Raw genomic sequence first — 18,827 nt, 5'->3', positions numbered from 1 at the left:
AATGAGTTGATTGTGTGTTTTTGTCACAAAATCGACCACAAGGAGAAAGATTGCTTTCACAGAAAGATAGTTCAAAAGGTATTCCTTATGAAGATCCTTATGAAGATACTTTAAGAGAGTGATCAATAAAGAGAAGAAGACAAGGTGGTAGAACCAAAAGAAGAGAAGCATTATAAAACCCTATATGAGAGTGTTAAAAGTACAAACCCATGACATGTATTAAGAAGAATGCACAAGAGGCACATCCATTAAAATTATTATACTTTATTCTATGCTTTGTATCCAACTATAAAGGGACATTTCAAATCTTTAAAATCAATTCTTGTGTGTTATTAACATATTTAAGGATAATTGTGAGTAGACATATGAAAACAATAGCTTTTAAGTGACACAAAATTACATTCCTAGAGATTCAAATGCTTCTGATTTACCTAAACCATAAGCATACATAATACTCAAATCACATGGATTTAATACATAGCACATTAGTTATAATGTAAAATATTTGCATATCACATGTACCCAAGTCAATTCACATTAACAAGAATTGCACCAAAAACCCAATTTTGATAGAATTGAAATGGATCACTTACCACATTACAAATATATACAAGGTTCTAGAGTAATACATTGCAAAAGATTATTATTTTCCAATGTGTGGAAGACAAGTTGTGTGGTCATTGAAAATTGTATAATTCGCAAACTTGCAAAAATGCATGTGTGGTCTTGTTAAGGTTTGTGCACTCTCGTAAATACATCTTTTTTGCACTCTCTACATCTTTCTTAATTTTTATTATAAGGAAACCGATATGCCCATACTACCAGAGTAGGATATTGATGACTAATACTTGCAAATTGACTTTATTTTCCAAAAACATTGAAATTAGGATGCCAACTTATAGGATCAATATAGAGAAGACCACGCTTTGAATTCTTCTTTGATAGAAGATACATGAATTTACCATAAAACCTAAGAATATTTGATACTACAACACATCTACATCTAGGGTTTGCCAAAAATTTTGAGTTTTACACATGCATATATGTTAAAATCCTCTTCAACCTAGGCATGTGCTAGATACACTAATTTCATTCTCTCTTAAAACATGTCATTCTCAAATCTCAAATGATGAATTATTTAACAAGCCAACACATTGAGAAGAAGATTGTAATGTAACAAGCTCTTTGTTTGCTTGTTGAGGCAATGTATTGAAAGGCTTTTCATGCACAAACAAATGATCAACCATTAAAAAAATAGATTCAATTTAAACACATAAAGCTCTTTTCCTTGACGCTTTTACTATTGTCAAGTAAACATAGTGCACATGTGCAATAACCTGAATTGAAGCAAATGAATCTTTGGCATTTCTTTTGTATTGATGGCAATGAGGCATAATAAATTTTTTGCAATGTAAGACTTAAAGACTTGATTATTACACTTACAAACCAATGTCTTAAGCCACTTAGCCAAATAACTTCTTTTTATTCATACAAATAACTTTCCATGTGATATGCTTAGTGCTTTCCCTTCCCTTTCCTCCCCGAGGTATACAACTACCGAGTGACTTTTAGTTAAACATGGAAAATCCTCACGTTTACTTAGACAACATTTGGTCAAAAAGGTGCTTCTAATTAAAACTCCAAAGAGAGAATGTTTCATTGCCTTTCTTGAGGTTCACACATACGGTACCCAAACAAAAACATAAATAACATGGAGACCATGGACCTTAGTTTAGGCTCAAACAAACTACATTCATCTAATCCAACATGAGCCTTAGGCCTCCTTCATGTGTCCCATTGTTATATAAATAATAAAAATTATAAAGCTAGACAAAAGCCTTGAAGCTCACTCTCCACTGATCCATTCCAAGAAAGAGGCCTTATTTGAAATGATGCACTACTTGGGCACCATGAAGATAAGTTGCAACCACTTTGAATAACTTCACTTTTGATGAACTCCTTACAAATAAAAGGCAATCCAAAAATGATTTTTATGATTCTAAAGAGTTGGCAATAAAACTGATGAGCAGATTTCTTCAGCACTTCTCATTCTATACAACAATCAAACGCATTTACTATAGAGATCTGACCTTGCAAATGCATGGAAGCTCATTGGAGCTCTCCATTAAATGAATCTAAACAATACAGGCCTCTTCCATTAAGCTTTTCCTAAAACACTGTTTATTTCCCCCATGATATTTATGCGCCTCCCTTCATAAAAACTTGAAATGGTCCTTTCACAAATCCCTTTGATATCCCTTGTCCTCTGCAGTGCAGCCTCCTACAAACAGGAACCGATTAACTGAAAGATGTTAACCTTGTACCACCATTATTGCCCACCAGCAACAAATCTTAAAATTTTGAAAGTACATCATTAAGGATCACCAAAAATGTTGAATAACCTCATAATAAATCAGACTATATAAACATTTCCTGGAAGTGGGAGAGTGCAACCCTTTTTAGAAAATTATACCAATTGTGTCTAAGTGAAACTTCAACGTTAGATAACTCAAACATGTGAAAGCAAAGCATGTGCATACCATATTCTGTACTCAGCTCGTTATAATGTCAGAGGGTCATGGAGAGAGAGAAAGAGGCTTTAATGTAGAAAAATTGTATACAAAGGGACTTAGAATCCTGAGAAAGCAAGAAGTTATGTAGCACCTGCCAATATTCCGAATGTCTTGGAGATGTTTTTGTAGAACAGCTTCCATCTAATAAGAAAAGCGTTTCCTATTCTTGTAAGTGCTTTAGGGGAGAAACATGTTAAAGCTGTGATTGAGGAATTGTGTTAGTTCAAGCAGAAAGCTGTATGACTGCAGAAGGGGCTGGAGTAGAAAAGCTCACTGAACCCTTCACCTTTACAAGAAATACAATTGTTCCATCTCTGTCATACCTCTTGAAGGGGGTCTTGCCAAATTAGTGAACCTGCTATACTTGTCTCTGTGCAAGTTCAGTGTGTGGAAAAGTACACCTAAGTAGACACAAAAGTGCCCAGCACAATTCCAAAAAGGTGTAAATATCATCCCTTTCAAATCCAATACCACTTTGGACCCTGCTATTGGCAAAAGTTTACAAGAAAAAGCTTTATTAAATCTAAAACTCACAGGCAAAACTTCACTAATGTGACAATGATGGAATGAAAGTACAAGCCCTAAGATAGTATAATACCACACCCAAAGTGGGTGTTCACATGGGGGGAGAAACCCTTATCCAGTTGGAAGGTAAAAACTACCCATGGGTAAGGGAGTGTTCACACCCAAAGTGGGTGTTCACATGGGGGAAAACCCTTACCCAGCTAGAAGGTAAAAAGTGCCCATGGGTAAGGGAGTGTTCACACCAAAACAATAGAGGAACATAGTATGTATAACAAAGTCCTGTCAAAGGATGGGATTGTATGTACTGATACCATGTTGAGAGATTGTAGGGTTTGTGGGGAGAAACACAGAGCGTATGGAAAACATTGAGAGGAGAAAACTCAGAAACTCAAAAGAAGAAGATAAATGAAGGACGATGAACACTGAATCATGCTAATACAATGGAGTAAAGCTCTAAGATGACTGCACTGTCCAGACTGATTAGGTGGCAACATCTAGATAGAATCTGCATTGTGAAGGGAGCGAAGCACAATCCCCCAGGCAGTAGGATATCAAAGTAGATGTTGTAGAAGGATGGACAGCTGTAGGGGGAGTGAAACACACTCCTCAGGGTCTGTTGGAGTGAATGAAGATGATGACCGGTAACTAGACCAGTAAAATGCAGATTTGGCTGAGTGAAAACGGTGACCAGCAACCCAAATCAGCTCCGGATGATTGTCACACAGCAGAGCAGCCTGTTGGGATGCAAAATGTTGATGCTGATTATGAAGATGACAAGTTGACATCAAAACACAGGTGCTGCTGTTGAAGGCAACAGCTCCAGAAGCAGGGCAGCCAGTCCAAACAGCAAATGCAGATGAAAAACTGCAGCTGATGATGTAAACGCAGGTGGGCAGCAGTCCCACACAGTGTGGCAAGCTGGGTGATAGCCAATAGATGATGACAATAGCTCTAGATGATAGTGGGCAGTAGCCACACAACTCCAATCAGCAGCACTCAGACTTCTTCTGTGAGATGCATCCACCAAGTGTGGGAGAGAAGGACCAGGAAAAGTGGATCTGAATGGAGAGAGAAGATGAATGAAAGTGTATGCTGCTTGAATGAAGTATGTGCCCTATTTATAAGTAGCACTCATCAGTCTAGGGTGGCGCCCCAGAATATGTTCACCCAATGTTTTTGGGGTTGTAAGTGTGAAACCAAATGGGAAATTAAGGAAAAGAAATGCATCCAATGATTGGGGTTTCTTAATGCCCCCTCTGAAGCCCAAAAAGGTTCCCTAGGAGGGGGAAGAGAGATGCTCCACCCTATAATTTGAGTATTCCAACTCAAAGGAGATCTGTAGTGAAGAATAGCAAACAAGATGTGCTGATGATTACCAAAACTTCACCTCAGGAGAGAAGCCACAAGCTGCATCTGTCTATTCTAGAGAGAATGTGAAGGCCTAGCCACCAGGTCATAGATGGAACATCCAAGGCCCCAAACTAGGTAGAATCTATAGATCTTGGGTATCAATAGGTGAGATGCAATGTGATGTCGACCACCCCATTCAAAGGAAGATGAAGAATGCAAAGGCTTTTTTCCAAGGTATGTGAAGAACCACATGATGAGTAGGGACCCCCTTTGAAGTTGGAGGAATGGGAGCCCTTGCTAAAGCCCCCTTTGAGAGAGATGGGGAATCTAAAAACTTATGGATCACGGTCTTTGAAGCATATGATGATGAAGGAAATGCTGCTGCTAGTGCCGAAGAAGGTATCTAGGGCTGCAATGTAACACAAGCCAAACAACTCCCAAAGGTGGCCTCTCGAATAGAGAAGAAGAGGGTGGGGTGAGATTCCTTTCTGGGGCAAGAAAAAGGTGGCTAGTTATATTACTCAACGAAGTACATGAGCTCAACAGGCTAGTTGGAGATGATACAAAGTCATGATAGAATCATATATGTAAGCCTCTCAAGGCAGTTTGGGGGATAGACCACCCAAAAAGGTCCTAAAAGATGTGTCTTATGTTTGGTTAACCCTTTGGTGTGATGTGAGATGTCACTAGTGGTGTATGCATTGGAAAGATACATGGAGTGAATGGTAATGTAGCAAAAGAAGTGGATGGGATGGTTGGGAAATTGGATCAAGGTAATGTAGCAAAAGAAGTGGATGGGATGGTTGGGAAATTGGATCAAGGTAATGATGTGTGAGTGAATTCATTAAATTGATTTTTTGAGTTAGTTCTTTGAAAATCGAATGTGGATGAAGATGAAAATGAAGAATGAGATATTTCACTTACTTCCAAGGTTTCTCACACTATTGTGCAGATTTCAGCCATTAACCACCTACCATCTACTATCCAGCCATCATCAACTACAGCCCATCACCATCCAGCCCCAAGCAATATATTTTCAGCCATCGCCTTGCTATCTACAAGTCTCCATCTATTGCATCATCATAGCTCCTGATTAGCTCGCGTTTTTAGCATCTAATGCTAGAGGTGAGAGGTTGCTATCATCTCTTCCACTAGGCACTGTTGTAGTACCTACATTTTTGCTGTCCAATAAGCTGCCTACATCAAGATACACCTCTTCTACTATTGCTTGACAGTTCTCTACCTTAGGTGATTAGTTCTTAGCTTGTTTGTGTGGTGTACTGTTGCATCTACCAGATTTCAACCTCCAGACTGCTACATTTTGGTGACCAGCCTAGTGCCCTTTTACATATAGCACTCTCTCAACTCCAACTAGTGGTTATAGTAATGGACATTACTCTCCGACATCATTCATTGCTCTGCCCTTGAGCATTTTGTACACTCTTTCATTCATCTATAGCATTGATTCATTCACCTCAAAGTTTCTCTTCTCTCTATGTTTGTGTTTGTGTTTTTGTATTTTAAGTTTAAGTTATGAGTTTTACGTCTAGGTTTTGCATTTATTGCACTACTGTTTGAGCTATTGTGTTGTAGCCATGGTCGTACATGCTATGTTTTCTTTGTGCAAACCCTAGTATATCTTCACACCACTTCATTAGGGAGGTGCTTGAGAACAAGTGCATTGAGCGTGTTAAGGACCAAGGTCCATAAGGATGATAACCATACAGATCTTCTAACGAAGAGTTCATCTTTCGAGCTCTTTACACATTGCAAAGTTCTGATGGGCATTGCATAGTAACTTTATTGTTTCTACTTCACATGACGACCACTCGTAGTATCATTGCATTGGTTGCTCACTTTGATTGGCACATGCATCAAATGGACAACTGTCTTTTTAAATGGTGATCTACATGAGGAGGTTTATGTCACTCAATCTCTTGGCTTTTTCAGTAATGATCAGAGGACAAGCTGTTTTGGTTTCACAAGGCTTTGGATGGTTATGCTCATTTGTTTACTTTTGGTTTCTGTAACTTACACGCTGAGAACACGCTATATGTCCACAAGAATGGACATGATCTCTTGGTTTTCATTCTTTATGTGGAGAATATTGCTATTGACTAGGCCCCATAAGAAGCATATTGCAGCCTTGAAGGCTGAATTACAGCATTCATTTGATGTTACAAAATTAGGTCATTTGCACTACTATCTTGGTGTATAGTTCAATGTAATTGAGGAGGTATTGTCTAAGTGCGTTAGATAGCTCTTGGAGGGTTTTCAAATGCAAAAGTACAAGCCTATCTCTACTCCAATTGATTCAAGCCATAGGTTTGCACTTGAGGATATAGGAGATTGATTTGATACCTCTCTTTATTAGGAGGCTATTGGCTGTCTTTTGTACTTGTGCATATATTTAGTTTGGGGTTTCTCAATTGGCATGCTTCATGCATAGCCTTGGCATTAAGCATTGGCAAGCACTCAAATGTGTCTTTAGATATCTCAATGGCACTCAGTAAGTGGACCTCTTCTACCCTCGAGGTAGTTCTCTTTCTCACATGCATTTACAAATTGTGATTGGGTTGGTCACTTTGACACAGTGTTCACCAATGGTAATTGTTTCATGCTTGGTGATTCATGCATCTCTTGGCTAAGCAAGAAGCAAACTATAGTGGCCACATCTAGCTGTAAGGCTGAATACACGGCAACATTTACAACTACAGTAAAATGTGTATGGCTCAAATATGTGTTGGTTGATCTTAGTGTGGGACAATAGTTCCCCACTCCTATTTATATTGACAATGAGAATGCCTTGGTAGTTGCAAGGGGCCTAGTGTTTTATGCTTGCATTAAGCACATTGAGGTGCATTATCATTCTATCATAAGCTCCATGCAAGGGATATTGACTTGGTTTATATCCCTGCACAAATCAATTTGGCAGATGATCTTAGAAAAGTTCGAACCCTTCTACAAGGTTTTAGGTTTACTACCATTTGGAGATTGATGTGTCATTCCCTATATACATTCACATCATTCACTCTAGGGGGTTGTTGAGAAACCCTAGTCATTAAGTGCATTTCTTTTCCTTAGTTCCCATTTGGTTTCATACTTACAGCCCCAAAAAAGTAGGGGACCCACATTCTAGGGCACCATCCTAGACTAATGAGTGCCTATAAATAGGGCATAGACTTCATTCATGAGCATACACTTTCATTTATCTTCTCTCTCCAGCAAATCCACTTTTCCTTCTCCATTTGTCCTACACGCCTAGTGGGATGCTTCTCCTAGGAGTGGTCCAAGTGAATGCTGCCATCATCTATTGGCTATCACCCAGCCTACCACACTGTCCAGGACTAATACCCACCTACGTTTACATCATCAACTACAGTTTTTCATTTGCGTTGGCTGTCTAGGCTGGCCGCCCAACTCCTAGAGCTGCCCCCTTCAACAGCAACACCTGCAAACCCTACGGTCTCTCAACATGGTATTAGTACATACCATCCCGTCTTTTGACATGGTATTAGAGCAGAGATGCTCAAAGAGCTAAATATCCTCTTCATCAAAGAAGGTGAACAAAGGTTGCAGTCTCAACAATACCTTCATATTTTCCTATGTCTCTACTACATCATCAGGAGATATCCTTATCTTCTTCTCACTCCCACCCTCCCTTTACAAGTTGTCACACCGGTGCTATGGCTTTTCCACAGATAAGGACAAACCACTAGGTGCTCCTATTGCAGCACGCACGGTCATACCATTGAAGATTGGCGTCATCGATCTTTGCTCCCTACCCCACCAAAGTATATGCATCTACCTCTCGGCACTCCTTGTGTCCCCTTGTCATTCTAGATGAACAAAGATTATTCTGCATGAGCTATCAAAGTTTTATGCTTAAGGCAATAAGATGCATTCAATGCACACTAAGTCCTTGCTAGCAAATGGAGGCTCTTAAACCTCACAAGGCAATAAGTTCTCCATGTTGGGTACCGTCTCATCATTGATATGCTACCTGGAGGGAGGGTAGCTATTTCACTCCTTGTACCATAAGAGTGTTACTATAGCATATCAAGCCCCTTCAAACTGTGCTACCATCTAAAAGAAAGAAAGGAAGAAAGGAGTATATTAGTGTCTCTAAAAGGCCAATGTGGCCTATGAGACCACAGCAATACATACAATGATGATGTGTTTCTCATTTGGAATGAGAAAAGATGAAAAACATGCCTATAAGACTAAAAAGTGAAATAGTATCACATATCAATGATCTAAAAGTAAACGTAGAAAAAGAAACTCTTCATCAATGAGATATCTGTCCTCTAAGGAGATGTATCTCTGCATGGCTAAGGCATCTTGGCATTTGTCTCCTGTGGTGGCGCTCAATGATGGCTCTAATTTGTTTGTGGTGTGGATGTCTAGGCCTTCGTCCAAGTGGACGTAGGCACCTAGACCAATAGTCTTTTCATATGCTCTCACCCATCATAGTATTCCTTCTCTGGTTCATCCTGGTCTTTCAAAGGCTATTTCCTCATGTGGAAGAGGCTCGAACCCTAAATAGCTGCCCCATATAGGAATGTGGGTGTGCCAGGGTGTCAAAAAGCCATAGTTTGGTGCACGGTTCGTGAAACTATATGTGAGCAGATTGCCTCTCCAATGCACCTAAGGCTGCATATGCTTTTGTCAAATGAGCCTCTGATGTCTCTCTTCAGGAGAACTGTGTTCCCTTCAGTGCGATCCCCAAATAAACATATTGCCTAACCATCTCCACTCGCTCTCCATCAAAAGTAAATTGGTGCTCAGCTCTCGTCACCCAAGCAGCTGAGGTGTAAAATACCATAACTTTATTTTTCCCAAGGTTCACCTTAAGGTCTCATCTCTACAAACATGATAATGCATCTAAGTGTCTATTTAGTCCCTCAAGTAAGTCAGATATAAGTACGATATCGCCTACATAAAGCAACAATGGTATCAACACTCCAGCTAGGCTAGCTCCAGCCCCACTAATTCTATCCACATATTTTGAAATTTCATCTATATACAGCCCAAATAGTGTCAGTGAAAGTGGGCTGCCTTGTCTCACGCCAATGGTGCTATTGACTATCTAAGAGAAGGAGAGAAGAAGAGAAAACAAGAAGAGAAGAATGATTTGCAATGAAGAAAGAACAAAAGCTAAGTACAAAGATTGATGTCCCTACATGTAGCCCAAGGTGTCAGTGAGGGTATTGAATCAAGCTGAATAATGATGACAATACTTGTGATGATGATGGAAACGGTGATGATGGCTATTCAGAATGGGGTTGGGACCTTCGATCTTTGCGATGATCACACCGCCTCTTGGGGGGAATATGAATAGACTCCTCATCCGAGTAATCAAAGCCTTGGAACGGGTGATAAGGCGTCTTTGTATAACCTGCAAACACACAAAAGCTACTCCATTTTGCAGCCCGAAGATGGCACCTGTGAAATGCAGAAAATCTGCATTTTCTGCAGCAAACAGCGACCTACAAGCACATGGCCAAGTTTTGAAAGGGGGCAGCAAGACGCAGCTCCTTAGTAGAAGATTCTTAAGACAAGACCCTACTTCACAAGAATGCCACCTCCTGCCACTCTTTTTTTATCTCAACACTGACAAAGATATATTGTGCAATAAGGTTGGTCAATGATGCGCATGGCCCTCTTACCATCCTCTTTGTAGGGCCCAGAAAAAAAAAAACACAGGAGCACTGAAATGATCTCGCTCCATGTAGGCCATAGACACTACACCTAGGGGTCCTCAAGCTAGCAACGTTTGGTGGCTTAGATCGGTCGGCTCTGTCTCCAGCTCTGTCTCCAATCCCCTAACCCATTTTGCTTTCCCACATCACGCTTAGGACACATCAAGGACAGGACATACCCAAGGGGTCACCCTCGCCTACGATTAGACCTATCTCCCTAAGCCACATTCACCGCACCACCCTTATGCATGAACTGGGTCCTCAAGTATGGGACAACACTTCAGTTTTCAGCAACAATATGGTCTCCTCTTTGGCTTGAAACTCCATGTCCAATGCACAACAAAAGAGAATCACGAACTCAAAGAGAACTGCAGAGAAGAAGAGAAATCAAGAAGAGAAGAATGATCTGCACTAAACAAAGAAGGAAAGCTGAATACAGTGAGGACTGATCCGTCCCTACACACAGCCCTAGGTATCAGTAAAGGCACCAGATCAGGCTGAACAATGATGGCAGCACATGTGACAATGACGAAGACAATGATGGTGATGGAGACAGTGATGGAGATGGAGTGTGCAGCCAGCGGTCCTCGCTAGAGATGGAGAAGAACACAGCAATCTGAATGTGTGTGAACCTGCCAAAGGGAAGAATGTTCTGCTAAATAGGAGGGGCAGCTATATATAGCTGAAAAGCCGACAACTGAAAAAGGAGGCCATAATGCTAGCTGGCCTGCAATAAGTGCTGCAGGAAATGCAATAGCCAATAAAAAATGTTGCTCATTCTCATTGTGTGATGTGAACACAATGAAAAACTATTAGAAAAGAAATGCATTGAGTTGGAATATAATCAGTGTGAACACACCTAAACTGACTGAAAAAGAAATGCATGCTCTAAAATGCACTGCCTCCCCCATCAAAACACATGACAAACATGTTAGAGCTCCTAATGTCCCCGTCTAACTCAAACTAAGGTTCACAGGCAAGAGATGACAGTGCATGACAAACATGACTACTAACCTCTTCGTCTTGCCACCACACTCCCTTTCTCCCACCATAGGTTGGGTAAACACTAGTAGCATTGGTCATAGTGGTCACAAAGTGTCCTAGTGCAAATGCACTAAGGGTACTTGAGAATTAGAGCAACCAAGTCCTCTTTATAAGACATAAGGCTCCATTGTGCACATTCATAGAACGAGATAGCTCTCGCCATTGCGTTGCAATGCTGCCCCCCGCCTCCGTCTAATCCCCCACTTGCGCTAGTTCCCTTCCCACCACCACCCCCCGGCCTGCGTGAGTCCCCTCCCCCCGGACTTTAGACGGCTCTTTGGCACAGTTCTTCTTGCCTCCTTCGCGGATGCAGTGACAGTTGCAAGAGTCCCAAAGGTACGGATGGCCGTGAAGGATACAAAGAGTATACCAAAGTTCCTGGAGATTGAGGCAAGAGGTCTCTCCTTTAGGCAGCAGGTCATTGTGATTGGGCAACCAGGGCAGTGCTTGCGTTGTCACGACTTTCGGAGCCAACGCGGCTCCGCCGACAGGCCCATAGGTGGACATTGACAGGTTCACATGGGTCCAGAGACGACAAAGTGGGAGACGACAGGGGGGGTGCAGCCAGCTCCTCAAACACCTAGCCTCAACAGCAGGGAGCAGGAGGGTGGGCGACACCTCCTCGGCAGAGCACAACGCAGCCCGCCGTCCCACCCGGCAGGACCGCAGTCCCCCACATTCACCACCTACACCACAGACTACCTCACCTGAGATCCTATAGCCCCCATACCCACCCCCACCTCCCATGCCTCTCCTGACCTTGGCCCACAACCCCCCCCTTCTAGGACTACCAGTCCCCCCCCACACCCACCACGTACCTCCGACCATCCCTTGACCCTCTTCCCTCCTAGCACCTCCCCTTCCGAGTACCCCCCTTGATCCGCACCCGGTTCAGGTGATCCCCCCCAAACCCACCCCCTGTCCCACAGGAGCTGAGGAGCCACACACGCCTACATCCTCCTCGCACCAGAAGTGCTCTCCCTTCCATAGCCACCAGCTCATCTGCCCCTGCTGCCCATCACACTTTCCCGAGACAGGCACAGCTGTTGCCACAGGAGTTCTTCTGCAGTGGCCCATGGTTCTACCTGAGAGTTGAGGAGCTCAGAGAGTTCCCACTACCTCTTGAGGGGGATTTTTGTGGTTCGTAAGTCAAGGAGGGGCAAGGTCCATCTACTAGCACCACCGGATGGACCAAACTACACTTTTTTCCTTCAATCCTCTCACTCACAGGATTGGACGACACAGATAGAGGAAGAGCTGAAGGGTCAGGTGGTAGACCACACCTCCCAATGGATGGGAGAGGAAGGACTAGCACTATTTGCACAGCAGTGGCCTGGTTGCATGATGGACATTAACTAGTGGGCTGGTGCCAAGGTCCCACACTTGAGCATTATCTTTCGAGCTTCTCCATAGTGGAGAGCTCCGTGGGATGTGATTGAGTAGCCGTTGGCACAGACGCCCTGTTTCTACGAGTGCACAAAGTCAAGACTCTCAGGATGGCTGATAGATCCATTGATAGTACCACCTGGAGCATCTATCACCCCTATGGTCCGACACCATGGGAGACTAGAGTTCGCCGTCCAGACCGGTGGCAAAGCGTACTTGTACACCCCATAGTTTTTCCTCATTGGCAGTCTCCACACCGAATAGACAGGTTTTTCCATGAGATTACAACTTGCATCCTGGAATGTGAATAGTCTCCACTACAGTGGGGCACATGGTTCTAGAAAGTAGTCTGCCCTTGCCAGACGGATCGACATCTTACTTCTACAGGAGCACAAGCTCACTCCCACCCAGGCCTAGTGGGCTGGGAAGGTACTTTCGGGCAGCTCGCACACTTATTGGAAGCACGCCATAGATGCCCACGGCAGGAGTGAATGTGTATGCACCTCTATTGGCCCGATTCTCACCGCTTATATACAAGACCATGGGATGATAGTGGTAGGGAGGGTTCTATGGATCAGATTGGATATTGGGGACTCGTGCTTTGGAGTCCTCAATGTCTATCCCCCTACGGAGGTTAGGGCACGCAATAGGTTCTAGGTGGAGATCGCGGATGGACTCCTAGAGGTAGACTCCTAGATCGTTGGAGGAGACTTCAACAACTTGGAGGCTTTGGAGGACCAGCAGGGCAGAGGCATAAACTACTAGGGCATGGCGGGGGAGGAGCAGGAGGCACGGGAGGTCTTTCTACTGGCAGTCGGAGCATGCGATGCCTAGAGAGACCCTGCTTTCCACAGGAGGGAGAGGTTGCTAGACTTCTCTTAGGGATACAAGCGGCTAGATGGAGTCCTATTGGAACGGTTGGATAGATTTTATGTGGGAGAGTGGGGTGGTTCTCGTGGAGGTGAGATTGAGCAGTTGGCGGGACCACGCTGTCCGATCATTGCCGAGTTCTCCTGACACTTGATTCCCAGCGTCTGCCCTAGACACACGATCCTGTCGGATCCTTGACTCGATCTATAGGAGGGAGGAGGTGACGAGACAGATAGAGCAGATTTGGACCAGGGAGTGGGACAGGAGGGACCGGATCGCAAAGGAGGTAGTAGAGACACTAGCCCAGTCGAGTAGAATCTGCCAAGCGGCAGCCATACAGGCTAGGCAGCAATGCTGGGAGGAGAAGAGAGCACTCTAGCAGAACTTCGCACACACACAGAGATTATTGCAAGAGGCACTAGGGGATCCCACCCTCCACGCACAAGAGGTGTGTACGCGAGCAGCCATTGCTGGCCTAGAGGACAAGCGCTCGGAGTTCTTCCAGGTGCACTAGCCTCGCACCGCAAGAGAGCAAATACGCAGCCTTCGGGATCAGTATGGAAGGACTCGTTCTAGCCCAGACGAGGTAATGGAGATTGCCACCAACTACTACAGGCACCTTTTCCAGCAGGAGACAACCTCAACAAGAGGACAGCGATGTAGACAGCAGGTCTGGGATCACATCCTGTCCCTCGTCATAGAGGAGATGGGACGCTCTCTCCTAGCCCCCTTCACAGAGAAGGAACTAGAGGAGGCCTTGCATACACAGGATGGGCAGAAATGCCCGGGAGAGGACGGCCTCTCTAAGGCCTTCTTCACTACCTACTAAGAAGTGGTGAAGGATCCCCTATTAATGGCCTTCTCCAGGAGATTTTCACTTCAGGACAGATGCCAGGGAGTCTTTCAGCAGGCCTTATCAGTCTTTTCCCCAAAGGGGGAGACGGGTTGGAGCGTTCCAAGTGGAGACAGATCATCTTATTGTCAGTGGCCTATAAGGCACTGGCAAAGATGATTGGTAGACAACTACGCCCCGTGCTTCCAGACATCATCCATGACACACAGACGGGCTTTGTCCAGGATAGGAGCATCCTAGACAATTTATTTATCTTCTTTGAGGTGACAGAGTGGGCTCAGCACAGTGGGCAAAGATTGGCTATACTACTCTTGGATTTCGAGAAAGCTTATGATAGGGTGGACTGTCCTAGAGGGCACCATGGTGAGATTGGGTTTCTCCCAAGTTTGGATCTGTGGGGTCTTTGCACTTTACAAATCGGCCACTAGCTAGAGCACATCAGGGATGAGCTTGCATCCCTTGAGAGAAATATATCTTCAAAGGATATGGCAATGATTCTCTCAACTCAACTGCCATCCCTAAAAGTTTGATGTGTTCTATATCAACCTTTCTACATCGAGGACATGAGAGACTCTTCTTTGGGAGGAACTTACCTTCTAGGAAAATAATAAGAGGCCCAAGTGCCCACATTGTGGAAAGGGTGTTGGGTATTTCACTCACGCCTCACTTACGCCTACGCTCACATCGGAGTGTAGGTGATCAATAGGACATTGGGGCATTGGCACTTTTTACTCTCGGTAGGAGAGGTTTTTTCCCCCAGACTTATGGTATTATTTCGTATGTGCTTATGACACACACATACGGGCACTTACCGTGTTCGGGTGTGAACACCCCCCTACAACCCTAAGGTTTAAGGATTATACCTTGTACTTTCAGTTTACACTCTTTCAGTCTATTGCATTGGGTGTCGTGCTTCACTCTCTACTATCTACTGTTTTCTGTGCTGAGCTTCGATCCTGACCTCCACTCTCACATTTGGTATTAGAGCAGCATTGGCTCTGTTTAGCCGAGGTTCCGTTCAGCTCAGCTCCGCTCAGCCTGTGGAAGCTCCAACTCTGCCCGTCGGATTTGACATGACTGCAGCAGCTCGACCAGCGCCCTGTCCTGCAACACTTCATCCTGCACTCGCCAGACAGCTCTCACCCTGCCAATGCCTGCCTCGTCAGCTACTCATCCAGCTCCTGCCGCCTAGACATTAGGCGCTTGCCTCTCCCTGCACCGTTTCGAACCTATGTCCACAACTCGTCCGTTTGGCCAGCGCGGCTCCTTGTGCCCGTCACCAGCGTAGCTTGCCAATTGCCGCGTACATCCACGTCACCCGCTAGCTCAGTTCGAGCGCCGCCAATTCCAACTCGTCGCCCGACGTCCAGCGTTGCCCCTACCCTGCGACGTTAGTCGCCAAGCCCACCAGCTCGCCTGTGACGTCAATCGCCACGTCCGCCAGCTTGCTCTGCGTTTTTTTCTGATATTTTTAAAAATTTTTAATCTCTTGCAATTTTTGGAAGCAGGGGTTCCTGCGCAACATGCACAACGTTCAGAAACGTGTCTGGGACACATTGGATGCAATTTTTTTGGGCACATTCTTCAAAAATTTTGGGGCTTTTATGTTTTCTGGGAACATTGGCATATGTACTGCAATTACAATCATTGATACACTGTTTTGAACAAATCTGGGGCAAGAAATTTTGGGGATTTTGCTGGTACAGTGTTTTTGAACACTGATTGCACGTTGGACTGCGTGCATAACAGATAGTTTTGACAAAGTGCACCTTTGTACACTAATTGTAGAAAGTTATTTTCTGCAATTTCTGAAAATTCTCAGATTTTCAATATAGTCCTGCTTCGACATTGCTCTTTTGCATTGTTTTTGGTAATTGAAAATCATGGCAAATCAGGCAGGAGATGCTTTCACTTATATATCCAAGGAGGACAGATTGGATGGAAATAACTATTCACTTTGGTCCTTCATGATGAAGAATGTACTTGTGGCAAAAAATCTTTGGGATTATGTTAGTGGAGAAGAAGCTCGACTTGGAGTTGTGGCTCCAGCTACTCCTTCTCTAGGAGGACGTGCACCACGGGGACCTCAGCCTGCTCCACTTTAGCCACTTCCCCAAAGAATAGCAGCTCAAAAAGCATGGGATACACGGGCTGCACAGGCTTTGTCGCTGATTGCATTGGCAGTTCAGCGGTCAATCATCCCCCACATTCGTTCAGCAGCTTCTTCACGAGAAGCTTGGCGAACTTTGGAGCAGATGTTTGCAGGCAAGAATGAGACTCGCATCTCTTTCCTAAAGAAAGAGCTAGAGACATTGAAAATGGATGAAGGTAATTCTATTCACGATCACTTGAACAAAATTTAGGACTTGCGAGAGCAACTCATGAATATTGATGAGTACTATTCAAATGCACAGATGATATCCACCACTTTGAACTCGTTACCTCCTTCGTACTTGGCTTTTCATACGGCCTTAAACCTCACCATGAGGATTGCCGCGCAGCCAATCACTTTTCTTCAGTTAGTCAGTTTGCTTCTAGAGGAGGAGAAAACACGGAGGAATAGTGGTGTGGATGCTATAGCCTCTGAGCAGGCTTTTATGGCTAGATAGAAGGGCAAAGGCAACCAAGTGAAGAATGCTCCGCAGAGTTTTGGGACTTCTAGCACATCCTAGGCAAACAAAAAAGGGGACATGCAAGCCAAAAAGGGAAAATGCCATTATTGCAAGAAGCCAGGCCACTACATCACTGAGTGCAGAAAGCGCATTGCCAAAGAGAAGAAAAAGGAGTTAGAAATGTCTGTCTCTGATGCTCCTTCCACTGCTACTGAGTTTGCGTCCTTTGTTGTAGACAGGGACTATTGTTTTTACACATGCAGTTATGACACCTCTTGGGCAGATCGAGCATTTAGCTCTACTGAGGATGCAGGCACTTGGTTTTTTGATAGTGGTGCTTCTAGGCATATTACATCTCACAAAGATTTATTTGCATCTGTTCATGCAACTCCAGTTGGCAAGTCTGTACAGTGTGCCAATAATGCATCATACCCTATTAGAGGTATTGGGGAGATTGTGCTCACAGCCATTGATGGCTCTATTCTCCACCTACAAGATGCTTTATTTGTGCCAGGCATAAAGAAGAATTTGCTCTCTATCTCTTCTTTGGCACATTGTGGATTGCAGGTCACATTTGATGATGACCGATGCATGGTGAGAGACAAAGAACACATGACTTTGGTCTTGACAGGCACTTTATGTCATGGGTTATATGAGTTGGATGCTCTTTCAGTTGATTAGTTAGCATACTTGGCATCCACTCTTACTCCTGCTATGGTACAGACAGAGTTATGGCATGCTAGTGAACTTTGGCAGCTTGATGCTATTACAGAGTACGCAAATGCTAGATGGATTACCTCTACTGGAGAGATCTCCTGAGCACTTGTGCGAAGGATGTATTTTGGGAAAAATGCATCATTTTTCGTTTCCCCGTGATGCTGCTTATAGAGCAACAGCCAGGTTGCAGTTAGTGCATTCAGATGTATGTGGACCTATGCAGACAAAGTCATTGGGAGGATGTTACTATTTTGTGACTTTTATTGATGACTTTACTCGATTTTGCTCGGTCTACTCTTTGGTCAAAAAGTCAGAAGTGCATGATGCATTCTTGGCTTTTCTTGCACTTGTTGAAAACCAGTCTGGTTGTAAAATTAAGACTCTCCGTTCGAACCGAGGGGGAGAATACATGTCCTCTATGCTGAATTCTTTTTTGAAGCAGAACGGCATTGTCCATCAGTACACTACTGCTTATGCTCCACAGCAGAATGGGGTTGCAAAGAGAAAGAATCGATCACTCATGGAGATGGCCAGATGTATGCTGAAGGCAAAGAGCTTGCCTCACAATTTCTGGATGGAAGCCATCATGTGTGCTTGCCATGTTTTGAACAGATGCCCCACCAAAGCATTGAAGAAAATTACACCTTTTGAGGCTTGGAACAGCCGGAAACCTTCTGTCGGACACTTTCGTACCTTTGGGTGCCTTGCATATGCACATATTCCAAAGGTACTTAGGAAAAAGTTGGATAACAAGGCTGTTAAATGCATTTTTATGGGATATAGCAGTGAGAGCAAAGGCTACAAACTCTATGATCCTGTTTCTAAAAAGGTGTTTGTCAGTAGGGATGTACTATTTGATGAAAAATCAGAATTGTCCCTGGCTGGTTTAGATACATATCAGGCTGCCCGTGATGTATTTGAAGGGCTGCTGCCCATTACATTTGGTGATTCAGCTAGAGTTTCAGCAAGTGAACTCAATGTTCAGCCAGCTACTCCTTTGGAAAATGCAGAAAATCAGCCATTGGCTGATCTGAATATTCAGCAAAGTGCTGAAACTGAAATTCAACAAGAGCTTATGCACAGTCAGGAGGCAAGACAAGATAGTCATCTGGATGCACCCATGGTTGGTCATACTAGAAGGCAAGCTCGTATGCATGATACTGCACATACCATGGAGTTTGTTATGGCAGCACAC

General features: G+C 43.9%; 1 protein-coding gene across 3 annotated transcripts in view; it reads right to left on the bottom strand.

Annotated features, from left to right (window-relative positions):
• Positions 1 to 1,648: 1,648 nt before the first annotated feature.
• Positions 1,649 to 18,827, bottom strand: part of LOC148032366 (CDK5RAP3 protein homolog) — a 170,839-nt gene continuing 153,660 nt past the window's right edge. The window contains exon 9 of one of the 3 annotated variants that reach the window (XM_087683015.1): positions 1,649 to 2,281. In XM_087683015.1, coding sequence (XP_087539141.1) covers positions 2,200 to 2,281 — 82 coding nt within the window. In that variant the 3' untranslated portion in view covers positions 1,649 to 2,199. The remainder of the gene's footprint in view (positions 2,282 to 18,827) is intronic. The other 2 variants (XM_087683013.1, XM_087683014.1) reach the window with 2 other exon arrangements.

The sequence above is a fragment of the Lygodium microphyllum genome, chromosome 8 (genome assembly GCF_053477565.2).
Source record: "Lygodium microphyllum isolate KBCC chromosome 8, Lygodium_microphyllum_v1.1.10, whole genome shotgun sequence".
In the NCBI taxonomy this organism is placed as follows: Eukaryota; Viridiplantae; Streptophyta; class Polypodiopsida; order Schizaeales; family Lygodiaceae; genus Lygodium; species Lygodium microphyllum.
Note: the sequence above shows the minus strand (reverse complement) of the source record. Positions and strands in the feature narration are given on the sequence as shown.